A 20,681-nucleotide genomic window follows, 5' to 3' on the forward strand; every position below is an offset into this window, starting at 1 on the left:
AGGGATAATGGCGTAGCTCTCATTTTCAAGAGATAAGTTGTAAGTAGTGACATATACACAGTGGGCAGCTAGAGCCTGATAACAAGGTCCAGTACAGGGAGATCACAGTTAGCTGAGACCTTGGCCTAAAGACTCCCAGAGGGTAGAGGGGCTGGCAGGGATAGGCATGGATTAGAGTAGTTGGCTGGAATGGTAAATGAGGAAAAAGAGATGAACAGGGGCCCAGATGAGACTTTGCTCAGGGTCACAGCTAGCTGCTGCTGGCCTGATACAGGATGTACCTTATTTGGCTTACACAGTATTTTAAAACACTATAAAATTAGTTAACATTTAAGAATCTGGAGTTTATACAAAAGACCTTGAGAAGTCTGAGAGCTTGGTAAACTGAGCCTGCCCCTGCTCCCCTAATCCCAGCACAGGAAGGCCACAGGCCTGCCTTGCTCATGTGTCTTCTCTGTGGCTCAATTTAAAAGGCAGCACTGACTGCTGCCTGGGTCCCCTCTGGCTCCCATGCCCTCTTCTTCTACACTTTCTATGATTCAGCTGCAGCCTCCTGGGTCAGACTTCAGTGTGGTCAACACAGGGTGTGTGTGCACAAAATGTGGCAATGCCCCTTGGGGAAGGCACGTGCAAGGAGGTGTCCCCCGCTGGAAGTAGGCAGCCCTGCCAGGACTGGTGAGCAGAGTAGAGGTCTGTTCCAGCCCCAACTCATCCCATGGCCTGGTGTCTCTGTGTAGGGGGCAACCTGCCCAACTGTCCAAGGAAACCCTGCCCCACGTGGCCAAAATGGCCTCCTTCCATCTGACACCCCAGAGGAGGATACTCACAGATCCCATGGTATATGCCGGGCTCTGGCGTGGTGACTTCAGGGACCAGGGGACTGGGTGGCAGCTCCAGCCCTGGGGTCTGCAAGGTAGGTGGGGAAGAAGCAGAGGGAGAGCAGGGGGATTTAGTGATGCCCACAGAACTGGCCATACTCGCCTGCCCAGATGCCAAACCCACCCACCCTGTGGAGGTGGGTGGGGGGAGGAAGGAGTCACAGCATAGGGAGTGGTTCTCAACCTTGCCTGGCCACTGAACTAGCATCTCAAGGGCGGGGTCTAGCCATCTGATTTCTAACAGCGCTGGGTACTGACAATCGAAATGGGCCACCACACCCTCATTCTTGGGTCTTGTGTAAGCTTTGCTCACTATTAATTTCTTTGTACCATAAGTCAGGGCAAGAGTGCCTCCAGTCCTCCATGGACCAGTGAGCCAAGATGCAAAAGGTAGTCACATGGCTGGTCTTCTATAGGATGGTTCTCCTTCCATACTTGGAGGGTTGGGCCCATACAGAATCCTTTACAGGGAACTTTCTTGTTTGGAAACTGCTGGGCAAATGAAGGACCTCAAAGTAAACTCCCATGGGACACCCATGCATCAAATGTAGACCATGGCACTTTGGAAGACACTTAACTTCATTGCCAAAAAAGCCCAGATCTTTGGCTTCTCTTGAAAAGAGCAGAATGACAACAGGTGAAAACTGTCACCCAGGTGGGGTGACAGGTTGCTGTTTTAACGAGGGAGGGCCGTACCCCAGTGACCTGCATCCTTAACCCCTTCCATCTGCCCCATGCTCTGCTGGCCCTGCTGCGGACAGCCCCAGAGTGCTGTGGAGTCAGCATGCCACCAGCTACCCTGCCTTGGTCACGACCTTCCCACAGACCTTTCCACAGCCTGTGGTTCCCTTCTCTTAACACCTCCTTTGTCCTCATGGTGGCAAGAATATTGCTAGAGGCCCTGAGGGCTCTTCATGTTGAAGACTTGGTCCTTGATTTGGACTGACCACACTGCCCTGAAGGTCATCTTTCATTTTCTAAAAAATGTGTTTATTGATGAAAAGCACAAGTTTTGGAGTCAGTAATTCATGTTCTAGCCTCCATGCTCTTCCTGTTGTGCCCTGGGCTATCACTTTGTCTGTCTGGTGCTGGTGTCATCACTGGGAAGATGAACAATCTGTACTTATGGGTCATGGTGGTGGTGAAAGCACAACAGCACATGGCACTCCACTGGGGGTCATGGCACCCGCTCAAGCAACCTCAGCTGTGCTGATCATTGCTTTAATTGTAAGGTGCCTATAAGAGGTATTTCTAGCCCTTCCATCAAAAACAACACTGAGAGATCAGAACATAACCCAGAGGAAAAATTCCAACTTCTGAATTATACAGATGACACACAGCTGATTTCTCTTGGCTTTGATTAAAATTTGAATACTTTCTTCACTTCGTTTAGAAAAATAATTAGAGAATGAAATATGACATACGGGACAAAAAACGAAGTAGAAAAATAGGGGATGTCAAGACAGTAGCCCCAGCAGCTTAAAGGAGATCCATCTTAATTCTTCCCTCTCTGCTCCGAGTTAGCAGCAGAATCCACTTGCCCTGCTCCCCGCTCCTGGCTCCAGTCCTACCATGTCATCGGCACTGGAGCCGGCCTGGGTGAAGGGCCGTTCGTGGCCCTCGCTGTCGGTTGTGCTGGGCCTCCTCAGAGCCTCCCCGAGCTGCAGGCTACACAGGCTCTCCACATCCACGTTGAACATCTCATCAGAACAGAAGATGGCCTCCAGGATGTCCTCATCAGTCGTGAATAAGATGGTGTCTCCAAAGTGCTCTGGGGCTGCGGGTGTTACCAGGAGGACAGAAAGGTCAACTCTCCATGCCCCAGGGATTTTAACATGCAGAGCCCAAAGCCATCAACCAGTGTGCCCAGCCATCCCCAAGTCACCAACAGCTCCTGATCTGGGTACAGATCCTCACAAATGTGCAAATCTCTGTGATCTGTCACCAGGCGAGTGACATCTCTTCTTGGGTGGGTGGTACCATATCTGATCCCTGCAGATTCTATTTCTGTAGTGCATGGGTTGGCAGGGGATCCCATCCCCTTCCTTCCTGGGAGCTGGGTTCCAATGACTGGCTGACCTACCAGGTTCCTTGCCTTTAGGCGGGAAAGAACTTTCAGTTTTTGTATGGTCCAGAACTCCCATAAGATGGGGATGAAGATGGGCTTCCCCTGAAACTATATCCCTCCCAGCCCTCACTGGCCCACGCTTCACTAAAAGCCCCCCTCAACTTCAGATTTGGGGTCTAGCACCATGACTAAGACTGGCCCTCAGTGGAAGAGTGTGAACGGGATCAGCGCTACGTACCATGTTGTAAGAGGTGGGGGCGGGGGTGGACTAGGTCTAGGGGAGGAGGCCCTATCTATCATGCGGGGCCAGCCTGTGGGTTTATTTTTCTCCTTCACAGCATCAGTGAGCAGCAGAGAGGGGCTTTGAGAACATTCCCACAGATTTGCCATACCTCCGGTCAGGGTTCCCAAGGCCTTGGCAATCTCCCCTTCAAAGATGCGCTGTGCGTCTAACAGCATGGTGATGTCCTTCACACCGCGGAAGGAGTGGATCCGGGATTTATTGTAATTCCAAATCCTGATCAGGGCAACCTGGCAAGGGTGCGCGAAGTCAATGGAGATGGAGTGGGACTTGCCGGGTGTGAAGGGGGCCAGCCAGACGTGCATGTCATCCTGGGTCCTGTTCACCCCATCAATGAGGTTGGTGACCACTCGGGGGTCCTTCCCATAAGCTGGCAAGATGTTGATGTCGGGAGGCTCTGCTTTAATGTTTGCAATTTGCACTGGCTCCCCCTTTGAACTGAATATCTCTATTCCATTCAGGCCAACATAGTGTCTGTCCCCCCATGTAGACTTGATGTCAATAACCAAGTGCTGCCCATAAGGCAAGACAGGGATTTTAAAGTCATCGCTGATGTCTTTCTCTCCAGAGCAGTCACCCTGCCCTTGTGATGGCTCTGCCTCCAGCTCCTCTTCCCTCCAGGAGGGCGGCTGGTCGCTGAGCCGGCTGCCCCTCTGCTGCTGCAGGAACTCGTCCAGGATGTCCCCCTGAAACTCCAGGTTGGAGATGCGGCCTCGGTGGGAACGATCAAAGGCACTGAGAGAGTCCCACGACTCGTGCAGCGTGTACTCCTGCTCACTGCGCCACCATGGGCGTGGTGATGTCCTGGTGGCCAGGGTGTCTTCTAAAAAGAGGACACAGGGGGGTGACATCCTGTCAGCGGCACATGAGGAAGTAGGGACCCTTAGAGACCGTCAGGTGGATGGTCCCAAAAGCAGAGGGGCTGCCATGGCTATGTCCCTGCCTGAGAAGCCCTCCTGTCACCTGAGGGACAGGCCAGCAATGTCAACAGCCTGCACTGCATGGGATGGCCCAGCACAGAGCATGCTCTCCTGTGCCATGCAGCCTTTGACTGTGCTGCTAGATGTCTGGGTTGGCAGAAATTTGTTTATGATCACCCAAGTCTAGACTCTTGTATTTTTAAGACTTTGAACTTTGTAAGAATGCAACTATCATGTAGATCAAGGGAATGCTGTGCCTTGGTTTGGCCCATGTTGAAGGCTTGGCCCCCAACCTGTGGTGCTATTATGAGGAGGTGGATCCTTCAGGAGGAAGTTAGGTCATGAGGGCATGCCCTCAAGGGGTTATCAAGACCCTGGACCCAGCTCTTCCTCTCTGTTTCTCAGCTACCACCAGGTGAGTATCTTCTTCCACCACATGCTCCTGCTATGATGTGCTGCTGGCCACAGGGCCAACCAACCCTGGATGATAAACCTTTCCTCCTTAATCTCAGTGACTGAAAGCTAACCCAGGAAGATTACTGTATCATGTTAAAAACTCTGTCAGATGTCATCCCACTTAGAAGCTTCCATGGCCAGGGCAAGGCCACTGCCTGGGGGGCCTGAGTCAGCAACATGAGCCCAAAGACTATTTGACAGCAGGTGGAAGGTTCATAAAAGAATGTTAAAGCCAGCAGCAGTGGTGGCACAGGCCTGTAACTCCATCACTTGGGAGATAGAAGCAGGAGGATTGAGAGTTTAAGGCCAATCTGAGCTGCGTAGCAAGACCCTGTCTCAAAAAACCAAGGGCTAAGGGTGTAGCTCAGTGGTATGGCACTTGCCTACTGTGTGCAAGACCCTGGGTTGGATCCTCAGCACCACACACACATGGGAAAGGGGAGAAATGCCAGAAGATGAAGTGTGTCCTAGCATGGATGACATATACCAGCATGTGCACAGTGGTCATTTCTGGGTGGTAAACAGGCCTTCCTATTTACTTTAATTTTCTTCTTTGTAACGTTATGTCCTAAATTCCTTACATTTATTACTTTTAGAATCAGGGGAAGATGTTAGTAAAAGAGCCAACAAGGGGGGAGGATCACAAGTTTGAGGCCAGTCTGGTCTACATAGCCAGACCCAGGTATGTTGCAGGATAAGGGCTCTGCCTACTTCTATGTGTGGCTGAAGCCTGTATCCTCGGCACGTGGAGAGTCAGGCCAGCCCTCTGAGGGACGCTCTGAAGGCACTGGGCTCCTGACAGAGTCTAAAAGCCCCAGTGTGAGTGTCAGGCAGTGGCTGGTCCTGGTGGCCAAGTCACACAAACCATCATCTAAAAGGTGTTACTCTAAAAAACAACAAACCATCAGCTGGTGACACTGTTTTTCCCTTCGTAGCATGCTGTGCCCTGCACTCCATTTTCTGCATGTCTCCTGGTGGGCTGGGCTCCATCAATTATCTCCTCTCCTTAGAGTCTTCAATCACTCCTTCCTGGGCACTTCCCCTCGCTGCCACTGCTGGCAGACAGGACATAAATCTCTCCTGCTGAGAAGTGCAGGAAGGAAACAGAAACTGCCTTGATCCTGCCTCTCCCTGCCGCCCTGCTCCCCTCTTCTGTCACACAGCTCTCCACAGCCTCTCTCACCTCCCTGGGCTCCTCTTTGTGGAGGTATTGCTTTGTCCACCTCCTCTGGGCTTCCCCTTTTTGCCTTGCCTGTGGATAGCCCTACCCTCAGGCCAGCACAGTGGGTGACCACTGACCACATCCGTCCATGCTGAGCTCAGAGAGTGGCTCTCCTTAAAGTGCCTGACTAGGCTGGTAGGATGTGGAGTTACCAGGACCCACTTTGCTAAGCTCTTTGGAGGATCTACCTGAGAATGAAGCCACCATGGGGAACACAATCCTGGAGACTGAGAAAAAGACTGAGTGACATTTACTCCTTTTTACTTTATTTTATTTTTTTGAGACAGGGTTTCGATAAGTAGCCCAGGGTAGTCTCTAACTTGGGCTCCTCCTGCCTTGGCCTCCTGAGTGCTGGGATTACAGGTATGTACTACTATACCCATCTCTAATGATATTCTTTGTGCTCCTGGATCCAGCCATGCCTGAAGCCAAACCCCTAGAGGCTTACCTCCCTTTGTATTCATTAATCCTACAATTCCCAGAACTCTCAACTGACATGACTTTCTCCATGGCTCCCCAATCTTTTCTCAGTCTTCATTTCATGCTTGGTCTCCCAGGCAAACCTTTTCCATTTGATATTTCCCCTTCTACTGGTTTAGGAGACCCACATCTCCCGCTCTCCACTTCTCTTCTCAGCAGCATCTCTATCCATCACATCACTGTGCCATCCCCTTTGACTGGGGTGCCCAGGCCCTGGGCCTCAGCCCCAACTGGTCCTGTCCTGATGTGTGGTCACTCTAGGCTGTGTCCTGGCTCCCACCTAGGCAGCTGCTCAACTCTGGACATCATATGATGACTTTTTGTTTTGGCTAGCATCCTCTAATTCCAATCACTGCTTGAAAAGTCCAGACAAATCACTGTCACTTCAACCCCCATGTGACTACAGCAGGGATGGTCACTAACCCCTCTAGTGGGCACTGTCTCTCCTATGCCAAGAATAAAGAGTGCCTATTGTTCACTGTGTCCCCAGGTCCCTCTGTGGCCCCTGCTGGAATCTGCAACCTCTTCCTCCCCTGTGGTCATTCTGCTCGCTTGTCACACTGGCTCTGCTCTTTAGGGACACCCTGTCCCTCCTTGCCTGGGGCTTATCTTCTGCTCAGAGCATTCCTCCTTCAGATGACCCTCTTTGGACAGCCCCTCTCTGTCCCCCTGGTCCTGGCTCCCTGCAGTGCCCAGTGCCTCACACAGCAGCTAGAAACACTTGCAATGTGTTTTCTGGTAAAGGGAGGGGCTGCTGACACTGTTTCTGGCCACCCTCATGCCCCAGGATCAGGCCTGGAGGCCAAGGGATGCCCCCTCCACCTGCTGGCTCTCCTTTGTCTGCCCCCTCTTCTTATCTGCTGTTTACAGACAGCTCAGAAGTTCCCAGGCTCTCTCTTCCCAGGTGAGGTGTGACACCTGGCAGAGGGAGCACCCCCTAGAGGCAGTTATAACTTGAGTTTATGTGGTTTCATTTCTACTGACTGAAAGGAAGAGCCAAACTTGGTTTGCAGAGTGCATGAGGGAGAGACAGCACTAGAGCTGAGTGTCAGGGATAGCCTGTATGCCTCTTTCTGTGGGAGCAAACCAGGCAGTGACTTGGCAGTCCTCCTGTGTATTCCATTCAACACTCCTTCCTCAGATGTACGTGGGTCAGAAGCAGAAAAGCGTGGGCTTTCTCCAGACCTTGCACGAGACAACTGCTGGGACCTGAGCTTCCACCTGCAGGGCACAGCCCCCTCTCTTTGGGGCTGGTGCTTGTCCTGTGGCTGCCTACATTCCATCCCAAATCTGGATGGGCAGCAGAAAGCTGTGGCTTCAATCTGCAGTCCACATGGTCTGCAGAGAACAAAAAGCTGACATGGTGGAATCCAAGATTCCAAACTACTACTGGGTGGAGTTGAACAGGGGCTACAAAGCTCTGAAGTGAGTCTATGAAAATTGACTGCACCACTACCAGGTGTGTGTTAATTGCCCATAACACAGGAACAGTGAACCATGCTCAGCCATTGCTGATTGGACAAGGAGTGGCCACCTGATCCAAAGAGGCCAGTTAGCCTCTGGGTCCCTGAGACTATATGGAGTGGTTGCTAGAGCCAGGGCTGTAAAGGCTACGAGCTGAGAAAGCTGATCTCATGAAGAACAGGAGGCTAAGTGGGCCTGCAAGGAGGCAAAGGCAGTCCCAGCAGACCTGGAGGGACAGGGAGAAGATGCCACCTTTCTAGTTCCTCATTCCAGTCCCCTGTGAGGAGTGATTACTTTCTTGCTTGTGGGTGAGATGTTCCTTGAACCTTCTGCAAATATTTACGCTCACACAGGGCTGATGAGATTTCATTCAATGTGACCAATGACCACCTGCTGCAGAACTTCTGGAATGCAGCTGTCACTACAATGGGAATTCTGCTGGGCCACTAATTCCCAGGCTCTCTCTCAGTTACAGCACAACTGTGACCCCAGGGTGGAACTCGGCAGTCACTCCGAGTCCATGCACCCCACCAGTATGCTGGGGGTCTTGGCCTGTGCGTTTCCTGAAGGCCAGGCTAATGGGATTTGGCTCTGGGCAATGGGTAATTACAGTTTTCTAAGCAACTTTCCTCTTTAGCTTGACCAGCTTAACAAGCATTAAATCTCATGGGCTCCATACTTAACTTGTCATTGAGCTAAACAGTGAGACACCCGGAAAGAAATTAAAGTGAGACAAAGTCTTCTGAACTTGGGCAAGTTAGAGCAATGCCTGTTGCCTGAAATTCCCGAGGCTCTGAACATGGGTTACCAGATGGCTCAGAGTTGCCTGGCTTGCCCGGGGAACAGGGACAGGTGAGTAGTGGTATCAAGTATGGATGCCAGGGTTGCCACCTGGGCTCAATCCCACTCTGGCCTTCACTGGTTATGTGGCCCCAGGAGAGTTACTTAAACCTCTCATTTTTTTTAATCTGTAAATGGGGCTGTCACAGGGCTTTAGGATCATATGGGTGAAGTGTTCTGCTTGGACCAGAGCCTGGTTAAGGGTAAGCAGGTCACTAATATAGCCATCACGACTTCTCCCATCACCTTCCCCTCACCCCCCAGCAGAAGACTCAACCTGAGCCAGACCCACCTGAGGGGAAGGTGATGGGAGAAGTCGTGATGGCTATATTAGTGACCTGCTTACCCTTAACCAGGCTCTGGTCCAAGCAGAACACTTCACCCATATGATCCTAAAGCCCTGTGACAGCCCCATTTACAGATTAAAAAAAAATGAGAGGTTTAAGTAACTCTGCCCTCAGAGGGCTCCTCCATTCTTCCCTTTCCTCTATACACTCCTTCCTGGTCCCCAGGTTCAGTGCTGAGTTCCCCAAGGAGCTGGGCAGCAGCTGTCTGTAAGGAGTCAGGGGGCAACCAGGGGGACAGAAAGGCTCTAAGAGCTTGAGGGATTTGCTCCCTCAAGCACGTGATAGGCAAGGGTCTAGCATACACCCACGAATATATTAGATGATTGTTTGATTCACTAAAAATACAAACTTGGGCTTTGCATATAGGTACATCACCAAAAGGCAGAACCAGGGCAGGTGCTAGGGGAAGGGGGAGTGCTAGAGGAGGGGGAGGAGGAGGAGAGGACAGCAGCAGCTGTCTTCTGCTGGGGCACTGTGTCAAATGCTCATTTGCTCTTCCTAGAGTTTCTATGGGTGTGATTAGCATCCTATTACAGATGAGGAAACCAATGTTCAGCGGGGTTTCAGTGTCTGCCCAGGGTGTGGGTGGGAGATGGGGGTCAGGTGGGAGTCTGACTCCAAGCCAGTGCTCCCGTGGGAAGCAGGGAAAAGGGCTAAATTCAGAGGATTCAGGGGTGGAAGCAGAAAGCAGGTCTGAGTGCTTCCTGGGTGGCACAGGACAGGATGTGTGTGTGTGCTGGCGTCTTGGCTACTTCTGGGTGAACACTCTCCCCGAGCCAGGCTCTGTGTGACTCATTTAAAGTCACCACCTCATTTGTTCCTTTCGACACTGAGAATGGGAAGGATCTCCCTCCCACCTAACAGATGAAGACACAGAGACTCGGCTCAGAGAGCAGAGCACCTGGCTAGAGGGCCCAGATCTGCAAAAAGCAGAGCTAGGATGCAAATGGTTTTTCTCCAAGTTGCTATGCCCTACTTCTTCCCCAGAGCCAAATCAGAGTGAAAATGTGCAGATCCTCACCCTGGACCCTCCTTCTCCAGTCAGGACTCTCTTAGAGATAGACCCGAGCATTCTTCCCCCTGAGGCCTGCCAACATATGTGCTTTTTTTTTTTTTTTAAAAACACATACAATGGTTTAAAAGTAATCACTATTAGTTGCCAATATTAAAAAGCAAGATAATTCCATATTCCTGGCTTTTCTTGAAAAAAGAGGAAAGGGGAGACCTGGCACACTGGCTCCTTCAAGTGGCCTTGTGGCCTGCAGTTTGTCACAGCCTTCTTCATGCCCTGTGGTCTTTCTGACACCCAGTCAAGCTTGATTGTGGTGTTTTCTAACAGTACAGGATCAGGTGACTAGAGTCTCAGACTCAGAGGTGTAATAACAAAGTCTAGGTTGGAAAGGCCGCATATTGCAAGAACAATGAGTCAAGGGATGTATCCACCAGCTTCAACTGGTAGCCATGACAAATCTACCAACAAGTTCAATGTGCAAAGAGCGCCGTGCCTTTTCACTCATTTATACTATACCCCTGGCCCTAGTTGAGAACCCCCTTGTTTTGCAGATAAGGAAACAACACTCAGGGAGCAAAGTTGTTTCATGCCCAAATAGAGGCACAGGGATGGTGGTACCCAAGTCAGACTGCTTCTTGGAGCTTACCTCTGTTGGCTGGCTGGTCGTCATCATGACAACTTCTGAAAGCATCCTTTCTTGAGCCCCTCCTCCCATTGGCAGGGCGCTCCTTGTTGGGGGGATGCTTGAAGATATCTAAGTCATCACTACAGACTTTGGCGGTCACCCTCTGGGGCTGCTCCCTGGCAATGACATTCCAGCTGGTCGTTCGCCCTTGCTCCCTCCGGTGACCTCTTCCCTCACCAGGCTCTCCAGCACCCTCACCAATGACATTGATGATGCCATCAGACGGGAGCCTACCCTTGTGGTCCAGTGGCTTCTCGGGACTAAGCCATAAGGGTTTGGACTTCTTGTTCACTGGTTTCCTGCCTCTCCCTGTGGGAGAAGGCTGTAACCAGCACGGAGCTTTCCCAGGTGCCTCAGAGATTTTCCTGCCTGTGAGGTTTTCCAGTTGTTGGACCAGAGAAGGCTCCTCTTCCAGAGGGGGATGTTTCACAGGCGGGGAGGAGGAAGTGACACTGGGCACATTGCCCATTGAGGCAGGGGCTGCCAACAATCTTACATCTTCCTCTAACTTAGATAAACTGTCTTTCATGCAATTGGTGGAATTCATCCTTTCACCAAAGAAATTTCCTTGAGAAGAGATCTTGGCATTCACCAGAGCTTCAGCAGGCTGTGAGCTTCTGAGACCAAGGTTTTCGTCCCCATTCACACCAGCCACACTGGGGGTGGCACTGTCTGTACTTTCATTCTTCTCGTTCTGTAGGTCAGCTAGGATGGTATGACCAGTGGGAGCCTCTTCATCTCCTTTGTCTAACATGCCATCAAAGACGAGTCTTTTGTTGACATAAAACTTCACGTTTTTGGCACCGATGGCAAGGTCCTGGAAACACAAAATTTAACAAAATGAAGATGTGTGGCAATTGACTGACTATCAAACATTGGGAGGAAAAGATACCCCCAAAAGAGAAGGTGAAGTGCTGTGCCCTGAGGATGTTAAATAAAGCTCTGCCTCATTTCTGGATAGTGTTCATGCTCTATAAACCAGAGGACTTTCACAAAGAGGCGGCCTCAAACGCTGCCTGCATCATCATTACCTCCTGTTGAGACATCTGAAGTGGCCTGCTAATTGGTCTCACTGCTTCCTGTCTCTTGCTGCTTCAACCTCAACTTCACATTGCCACCAGAATTAATTCCTCCAGTCACTCCCTTTTGTGAAATCCTTCATGGCTCTTCACTGCCTAGAGCAGCGTTCTTTAAAGCTGGGTTCCTAGGGCAGCTGTAGCAGGAAAGCCTGGTGTGCATCAAATGCAGGCTCCCTGGCTCCACAAGTGTCTTGAAAACAGGGCCTGAGACAAGGACTTGGTGCAGGTAGCTGATACAGAGAGGAAGTGAGGGGAATAAGACAGGGCAGGAGGACCCCCATCCCCGCCCTGTGTTGGCCCACTCAAAGGCCAGGAGATGGAGTGCTTATCCCCTGCTAGTTGAAGGCTGCTCCTGGGTGTTGATCCCCTCACATGCCTAAGCTGAGCACTTCCCCCACAGACAGTCCAGCAAGCAGTGGAGGCACAGCACTGTCACCATACTGAAGACTGTCCAACTTCAGCTGCAGATGCAGTGAAAGAACAGCCAAGGGGATGTGGAGAGGTTGTCAAGCCACTGCCTCAATGTTGGTTTCTAGGACGTCCCTGCACCTGCCAAGTTTCCCAGAGGATTCCTTTGCAAAAGAAGGTGGGGGATACAGGCCAATGGGGTCAACTGCAACTCCCCCATCTTGACATACAGTGGTCTTCATCAAGGGCTCCCTTCTTCCCCAACACTTGTGCCCTGCCATGCAGGCATTCCACGCATCTCTGTTCATGTTTAAAACAAAATCATACCTTCTCCTGCAACTGGCCACCTGTTCCTTTCTCTCTGCAGCAAAACTCTCCCCCCACCAAGCTTTATCAAGGAATATAATGCGTAGCTCACATGATAAGCTATTCCTATTTACAGGGCACAATGTGATAAGCTTTCACAAGGGCTTGCGCCCATCTCCACACTCAAGGTAACAACCACGCCCACCACCCCCAAAGTTTCCTTCCACCCTTGGTAACCCCTCCTCCCCAATTTCTTCTCCCTGTCCCAGCCTCTCCCCTCCCCACACTCCCCTACCTGCCATCACTATAGATCGTGTACATCTGAGTTGTGTGAATCAAGTTGTCTTTCTTTTTATTACTGAGGAATATTTTACTTTACAGTTCCCCCCACCTCTGTGAGTTCTCTGTCACCTCTATAATGAGGCCCAGAGAGTGGCTGTCACTGCTGTTCCTTCTCCAATTGCCTCTTGACTCCTCCCATCTTGCCAAAGGACCATGCGCCAGGGTGATGGAGCACCCTTGTTTGTTTAGGAAGAGTCTGATTTACATTGGTGTCTGGTGGAATCACTAATAGAGCCCTCTTTTTGCTCTCAGAAGTCTCCTGGTAGGGACAATAAATGACAGAGACTGGCAGGATTGGAGTAGTCAGTAATTCCTCCTCCTTCCCTGGGCTTCCAGGGCTCTGCACCTGCATGGTTTTGCTCCTACTTGATGGCTTCCCTAGTCCAGGCTCCTTGGCTGGGTCCCCTGGGGGTTCTGCTAGGCTGTGACTGGCTGGGCTGCTCCAGGGTTCAGTGCTGGGCATTTGAATTTATGTTCTTTCACCAGGTGGTCCTCAGGCCTGAGGCTCTGAGTGCCACCTGGTATGCATGAATCTGTATATTAACCCTGACCTCCCCATCAGCTCCAAGTGTCCAACTAACCCTCTCCTCCTGGGATCTACTAGGTATCTCAAGCTTGATATGCCCCAAACTGAATTCTTTACCACTTTCCCCAAACCTGGTCTTCTTTCCTCTTAGACACAGTTACACCATTCAGTCAGGTGCCAGAGATCGAGGAGAGCCCTCCATACTCCTTTCTCACTCACACTTCAATCTGTCAAGTCCCCTCTCTCTCTCTAAACATGCCCTGGATCTGATCTCTTCTTCCAAAAACAAGGTTGCCCCCTGCCCAGGCTCAGTCACCTTCCCCAGATACCTTGGCTGTCACCTCCTAATTGGTCTCTCTGCTCCGACTCTGCACCATCACCTTGCCTACCCCTGACACCCACCCTTTATTTTCTACACAGGAGCCAGAGTCTTAAAAAAAACAACTTTAATCAGATCATGGGCGACTCCTGCTGAAACTGCCCAGTGACTCCTACCACACTGACTATAGTCCTCACTTCTGCAGGGGCTCCAGCTTCTACGATCCACCCCTGACCATCTCCCCAGCAAGGCTCGTTCCTCTGATTGTGTCCTAAGGGCACCGAAAGCAGGACCTGTGCACTTGCCTGGAACATTCTGCTCAGCCACTTGGGGCCTACTCTTTCTGGTCCTCACAGGCTCCCTGCCCCCTCTATTCCCTCCCCATCCCACTGCCTGTTTAGCTTGCTTGTCTCTGAAATGGTCTCATTCATTGGCTTTTTTTTGAGACAGGGTTTTGCTATGTAGCCCAGGCTGGCCTGGAACTTGCAATACTCCTGCTTCAGTCTCCTGAGTGCTGGGATCACAGGCATGCCCACAAGGCCCAGCTTGCCTTTTAACTTGTCTCTCCCACTCAAAGCTAAGCTTCAAGGCAGCGGAAATCCTGCCCATCTTGTCCAAGGGCCTGGCATAGAGTAGGCACTCAGCGATCACTGTGAAATTAGTACACGAGTACACACAGGCACTTTTCTCCCAAGGCTTCTGCTCTCTCACAGTGTGCCCTAAGAACAAGCATGATTAGGCAGCCTATTGTCATCCCTCCACCCCCCGCCGCCATCTTGCTTTGGCCTCTGAGCCACTCTTGGCTTGTGGGATCTGAGACTCAGAGATGTCCACCCATCCTTATTCTCCACCCCTTAGCTGTCCTGCAAGCTAGGTGAGAAGCTCTGACTAAATTTCTGGATCGCTGTGTTTCAGAGGTTTGTGGAGCAATTTAGAATGAGAACCATCAAGCCTGCGACCCACCACAGGAACTCGGCTTCAATCATCCAATTGCAGGATGGCAGCCTACGATTTGCTGGCTGTCAGAAAGTTGATTCTCAAAGCCCTTTTACATGTTTATATGCATACGCTCTCTGTTTAGCGGAGGCACAGAGCGAGCGCATGCTGTGAATTAATCAGGAAATAGCTATTCGAGGACAGCACGGGCAGCTTTCAATGACTAGTTCTGCAAAATTACCACCATGGAAACATCTGGCAAGACAGATATGCTCACTTAAAGAGGTCGTGGGGTGTGGGGCCACCTTCCTCTCCAGTACAGTTGTGAGGTGGGCATCTTGCTTCCTAACAGGGTGTCTGGTCTCTAAAACATGTCTACTGCCCTTCCCTGACGAGTCCAGACCATCTTCCGTCCAGCTGTCTGCTGCCCAGGGCTCCCCATAAGTCTGGCTGTGAGGGGAGAGGGGCAGGATGCTAGGGCAAGTAAGGGAGGAGGAGGATTGGGGAAATCACAGGCAGTGTGGGGACATGGGGGAGGGAGGCTCCTCCCTGCCTGATGGCATTTAAATCTGAGATGTTCCCAGCAAACAAGCAGACTCTATGGGTGGACATGCTGCAAGTCATCAGAATGGGATATCTGGTAGGGAACAAGTATTTGTCACCTTTCTGGGTATTCCAAATTGAAAACTAAAAGACTGTACTGTCCTATGTGGTCCTTAGAACCCCGCAAGGTAGGTATTAGGCCCATCTTCCAGGAGACGAAATGCAGGCCCGTGCTTTTCTGGATCACATAGCTCACTAGCAGGCCTAAGGTTGTAATGACCACTTGCCTTCAGGCCTAGCTAGTCCTCAGTCTTGGACCATGCTGGCCTGTCCATAGGCAGAATGACTGGCACCAGTGAAACTCTGAGCCCCAGTTTTTATATTAATTCCTATGGGCCATCTGTTTCCTACTCACACCCACTTCCCCTTCCCCCTCTATAGGTCACAACTACCAGCACTTGTGGTGGGTGCTGCACAGGCACACTCACCCTTCTAGACTGTTTTCTGTATGAGCGAGATTTATTCCAGGACCTCTGTGGATATCAACTTTCAGATGCGTAGATCCCTTATGTAAAAGGGCATGCATTTACACAGCATCTCGCATATTCTCCGTACCCTTTAAATCACCTCCAGAGGACTTATAACATCTGATCCAGTGTAAATGCTGTGCAGATAGCTGTTATACTACATTGTTCAGGGAATAATAAGAAAAAACATACTCAGTACAATTTTTTTTCTGAATATTTCCATCTCTAGTTGGTTGAGTCACTAGGTGGAAACAGGTACAGAAAGTCACTGCATTTATGTGGATGTCCACATAAACGTCATCACACCTCAAGGGCCCTGTGGAGTTGGATAAGGTCCAAGTCTGCAGCAGGGACAAACAGGAAGGATTTTGTAGGGTCACCTCCCTCTGTTCCCCTCAGTGAAGCTCTGATAAGGGACGTCTTTAGGGATGGACCTGAGGACCCTCTCATTCCTTCAGAATCAGGTACTTCCCTTTCCAGACACCAGAGTTTCAGTTGAGGTTCCTCCTTCCTTTGCCCTAGCTTCTGTGTGCACACCTGTGCACGTGCCCTTCTGTGTACCTGGGTGTGAGTATTTTCTTCCTTATTTAACTAGAGATACTCTTATGCCTTTTGTTGTATGCCTTGGGCCCCTTGGCAGTTTCAGAGTTTCAGATTTTCAGGACACCTTGAAGCCCTGTGGTCAATGCATGATTCACTAAGCCCACTTCCCTACCCCCATTTTGCCTTTATCCTCCTCCTTTACAGTTCCCGAGAACCAACAATGTTGAGATTGTAATGCATTTTCAATACAAAATATTACTTCAATCTTTGTAATTTAATGAATTCAGCAAGGCCACATCCTGCCCGCCCCCACCCTGTCCATGTGGAAAGCATGAACTCACCAAGCTCAGCAAGGATGAATGACAACCTGGCTCCACTGTGGGCTGCCACACTCTTGAGCTGCTTTCCCCAGAGGTGAGCACCTGCCTCAGTGCAGCTCATCCAACCTGGAGAAAAGCATTTGGGGCACAGCACTGGCTGAGCCTCAAGACCAAATGCCAGGGAAAGTCCATGAAAGCCAACGGGGCCCTGGGTGGACACACAGATGAAGTGGGACCAGATAGGCCCCACTGAACTTTACTGTCCAGCCCTAGGGTGCACATTGCAGGCATCAACATACTGGCCCCACTACATACAGATATCACAAACTGCTTTCCCCCTTATTGTGCCCACTGTCAGCTCTAGAACAAGGGGAGCTAGGGGCTCTGGGCCTGCTGGAGAGGCTTAGGGTTTGCCTCTGAGATTCACGGTTTCTATTATCCCAACTGTAGGGTTATCTGGCATAAGGAGGTGGGGGGATTGGGGAGCAAGCTGCTGCTGGCCAAGAGCCACAGCTGTGTTTTAGGACTGACAGGCTCAAGGTCACCTCCTCCAGGAAGCTCCTCCTATGATGCTGGTGTTGTGGAGGGTTTTCCTCTGGGTGCTCAGAGCTGGGCTTGCTGTGTAGCCACATGTGCACACCTTTACCAGGGTGTACAGCCTTCAGGGACAGGGACTGGGCCTGTTTCTGTCCAACTTGAGGCCTAGCACTGGGGACTGACTGACTACACTTGCTCCTTTCTTTATGCGCTTGAAACTGAGATGCTTCAGGGGTCCTGGTTCTGCTGGGAGGAGACCTCACTGGTCTTCACATGGCCCCCATGAGGACCAAAGCCATTTCATCCTTGTGATGTAGAATGGGATTTCTTCAAATGGGAAGAGGACATTGGGACATTGTGACATTTAATGAGCACCTGCCTCAGGCCAGGCACTGGGCAGACTATTCTGTACCCCACCCAACATCATGGACTCTGAGGACATATGTGGATGGAACAGGACAGGTTAGGTCATAAACTGCTGGCCCTGTGGCTGAATCCATGCTAGCTTGGCTGTCAGAGCATTAACAAGTTTCGGAATTAATTGATAGTATTTAAAAATTGGGAGTTTTCACACAATGCTACAATCTGGCCTCTCTAGAAAACCTGGGCCATTGGCAATATGGGCAGAGTGGAAGCGCTGAACCTTGGCTGTGCTTCGACATCAACATGGATTCCACTCTGTGGAAAGGTGGGGCCCTGGGAGATGCACCAGACTGCCTGGTAGCCATGTGATCATCAGTAAGTTGCTCTGCTTTCTGTGCCTCAGTTTCCTTGTCTGTGAACAATGGAGCTGCTGAAAGCAATACGTATCTCATAAGATTTCTACAGAGTAAATGAGCTGACAGATATAAAGGGCTTTGAATGCTACCTGCCATGAAATATACACACATGAAGCAAGCTCCCATGATGTCTCAAAGCCAGTCCACTGCAGGATGTATGTATCTGTCAAGGTTGGCTGCTCAGATCAGTGTGGTCTACCACCCTCTGATGCCCAGGCAGTAATTCCCCATTCCCGGCAGAGGCTATAGCAGGCATGGGAGGTGCCCAGTCCACACTGGTTAAGACTTGCAATGCCTTCTGCTACTCGAGGCTGAGCCTCTGCTAGGTCTGGGCTGAGGCTCTGTTTAGGGCTTGCCATTTTGCTTAATCCAACCAATATAGTACTGTGTCTGTAAGGATTCTGGTCTGGAAGGGAAGCCTAAGAGCCAAGTGAGGTCATCACCCTGGGAGGTCACAGTAGCTGCAGATTTAGGGTCACACACAAGATGCCTGTGGAGTACTCCAGGAGGTGAATGCACACAGGGAATGTGGCCAGCTTTTCCCAACCAATTTCTAAATGTCAATGGATTCAAAGCTGTAAAACACTGTGAAGGCCAAACAATGAATGTGCCAGGAGGCCATGGTGTATGACACCCAAGGCTCAGGACACAGAGGGAAACCCTAATGAAGCTTGGAGAGTGTGGCTGGCAGTCTCATGGCAGGCTGGGCAGAGCTTGTGCGTGAGAGGCGTAGACAGCTTTGCCCTTGTGGAAGGCAGCTGTGCTACTGCTCGAGAGAGACAGACGGGAGTGGAGGGGACTGCAGGGCTGTGACTCGGCCTGCCAGAGTTTCCAGGTGTGAATTAGAGCCAATGTTGCCAAGCCATCAAGGTGCTCACAAAGTGAAATACCTATATTTTAAATGTTGGCAAATAATTCAAAGCACTCTGCGAACAGCATATGAGGTAGCTGAAGTCTGTCTGTGAGCTGCACAGTCTGCTGATATGTGGCCTCATCCCAGCCTTCTTCCCAGGATGCCCTGGGCAGCACGTGATGGCAGTGGATCTAGGTATCCCTGGCCTGTGTTGCCTCAAAGGGCAGACAGCCTGTCTGTGCCCAGCCCTGGCACAGTATTTGGGCACAGTGATCACTAACCTCTCATACCAGTCATACAAGGGGACTGAGTACATGGGAGAATGTGTAAGGTCCCATGCTGAGACAGGCGAGGAGAAGGACAGCTGGACAGGGAAAGGGATTGATTTTGGAAGTAGAAATGGCAGGACCTTGAGGTAACCACAGTAGACACACAAAGGGGCTGGAGGAGGATGAACAAGGGGTAGCCAGTGCCAGTGTGGGAAGGAAGGGATGCAAAGGAGAAGCCTGTAACTGGAGGGGCAGCCAGGCCGAGACTTGAGCATCCCTGGGAAGAAAGGCAAACTGAAGTGTCTGGGGGCTGGACTGAGGTGTGGAGCAGGAGTTAAGTCTCCAGGAAGGGTTAGGTTTGGGAACTAATGGATGCATCAGCAGCATGTGGCATCAGTGTACATTGAGAGAAAGAGAGAGTTAGGGGATCCCTTTCCCTGGAGATTGCTCCTGTCTGGGAGATGGCACCTTGGCTTTCTGTTGGGCATGGGGAACCCAATCCAGGTGGCTCCAGGCTGATCCAGTGGTGCTGGATCTGGGGTTTCTCTGAGGACAGTTTCAATCTGCAGGGACAAATGAAGTCAACAGTGAGTCTGAAATCATCAGGTGCTTGGGACCTGAGGATGTGGCCAACAAGATAGCAGAGGTAAGTGATAGAGGGAAACACATCCTGATGAGGTCATGTGATCTCCTGGATCCTGCCATACCTGAGGCCAGCTACCCCAGTCTCTTCTGTTATGTGAGCCAAAGAATTTTCTTTCTGTCCTTTGCTACCAAGAAAATCCTGGTTGATGCAGCAGCCCTGCTCTTGAGAACTTCAACCAACAGAGCCAGCTACTGCGCCAGCCACAGCAACAGCTGGCAGAGGAGGTGGGAGCCCCAACCCAGCAGGTCTGAACTTATGGCTGCCCTAGGCAGTGAGCAGCCCTCCCTGTTCAGGCATCTGTCCAGCCCCAGTGGCAGCCTGTCCCCTAGTCCAGGGGCAGCACCCCCTCCAGGCCTGTTTTCATCCTGGATCTATGTCTGTCCTCACCTTCCTGTGGGGAGAGCTGGCTCTGTACCCCACCCTTCTTGCTGGAGCCTGGGCACTTCTCTGGGTCCCTCTCTCTGAACCTTTCCTTCCCCTACTGCCAAAGGGCCTGCTTTGAACCAGAGCCCTGGGACTCTCCTGGTTCTTATGGCAGGGACTCTGCCCACAAACTTCAGTGGGAGCATCCCACCCTAGGGTGCATCCTCTGGTCATCAACAATGACCTTGATCGAGGCTCTGAGGTCAGCATCTTAGCCTCCCATGCAATGGGGTTGGAGACCTCTCCACCAGGGCTCTGCTATGATGTCACCGGGCTTCCCAGGTTTAATGGTGCCAAGGGCCATTAGGCCATGCTGATTGATGGCCAAGAGACAGTTCCATCTTTGACTTCAAAGTCATTGCTCTGTTTGCACTTGGTTTGGATCCTAAGTCAAACAAACCATCTTAAAAAAAAAACAATTTTGAGGCAATTAGGGACATTAAATATGGAGTGATTATCAGAGCAACATAATAATTCCTGCCAGGCATCACAGTGGCACTGGGTCATGTAGAAAGCCACAGACGCGTCTGCTCGAGAGACATGCGGAAGTATTCAGGAGTGGAATGGGCGATGCTGCAACATGCTTTCTAATGTCAGGAGGGACTAAATGAGGATGGCACAGTGCTGGTGCTGTTGACGCTGGTGCTGGCTA

The 20,681-nt window shown here is 51.0% G+C and overlaps 1 protein-coding gene across 8 annotated transcripts in view; it reads right to left on the reverse strand.

Moving 5' to 3' along the window:
• The window catches only part of Katnip (katanin interacting protein), a 160,821-nt gene that overhangs the window by 21,731 nt on the left and 118,409 nt on the right, over positions 1-20,681 (reverse strand). For all 8 annotated transcript variants that reach the window (XM_020181975.2, XM_074059830.1, XM_074059832.1 and 5 more), the window contains 4 exons: positions 10,635-11,490; positions 3,339-4,070; positions 2,450-2,655; positions 828-906 (listed from right to left, as the gene is read on the reverse strand). In XM_020181975.2, coding sequence (XP_020037564.2) covers positions 828-906; positions 2,450-2,655; positions 3,339-4,070; positions 10,635-11,490 — 1,873 coding nt within the window. The remainder of the gene's footprint in view (positions 1-827; positions 907-2,449; positions 2,656-3,338; positions 4,071-10,634; positions 11,491-20,681) is intronic.

This window comes from Castor canadensis, chromosome 17 (assembly GCF_047511655.1).
Source record: "Castor canadensis chromosome 17, mCasCan1.hap1v2, whole genome shotgun sequence".
NCBI classification, from domain to species: Eukaryota; Metazoa; Chordata; class Mammalia; order Rodentia; family Castoridae; genus Castor; species Castor canadensis.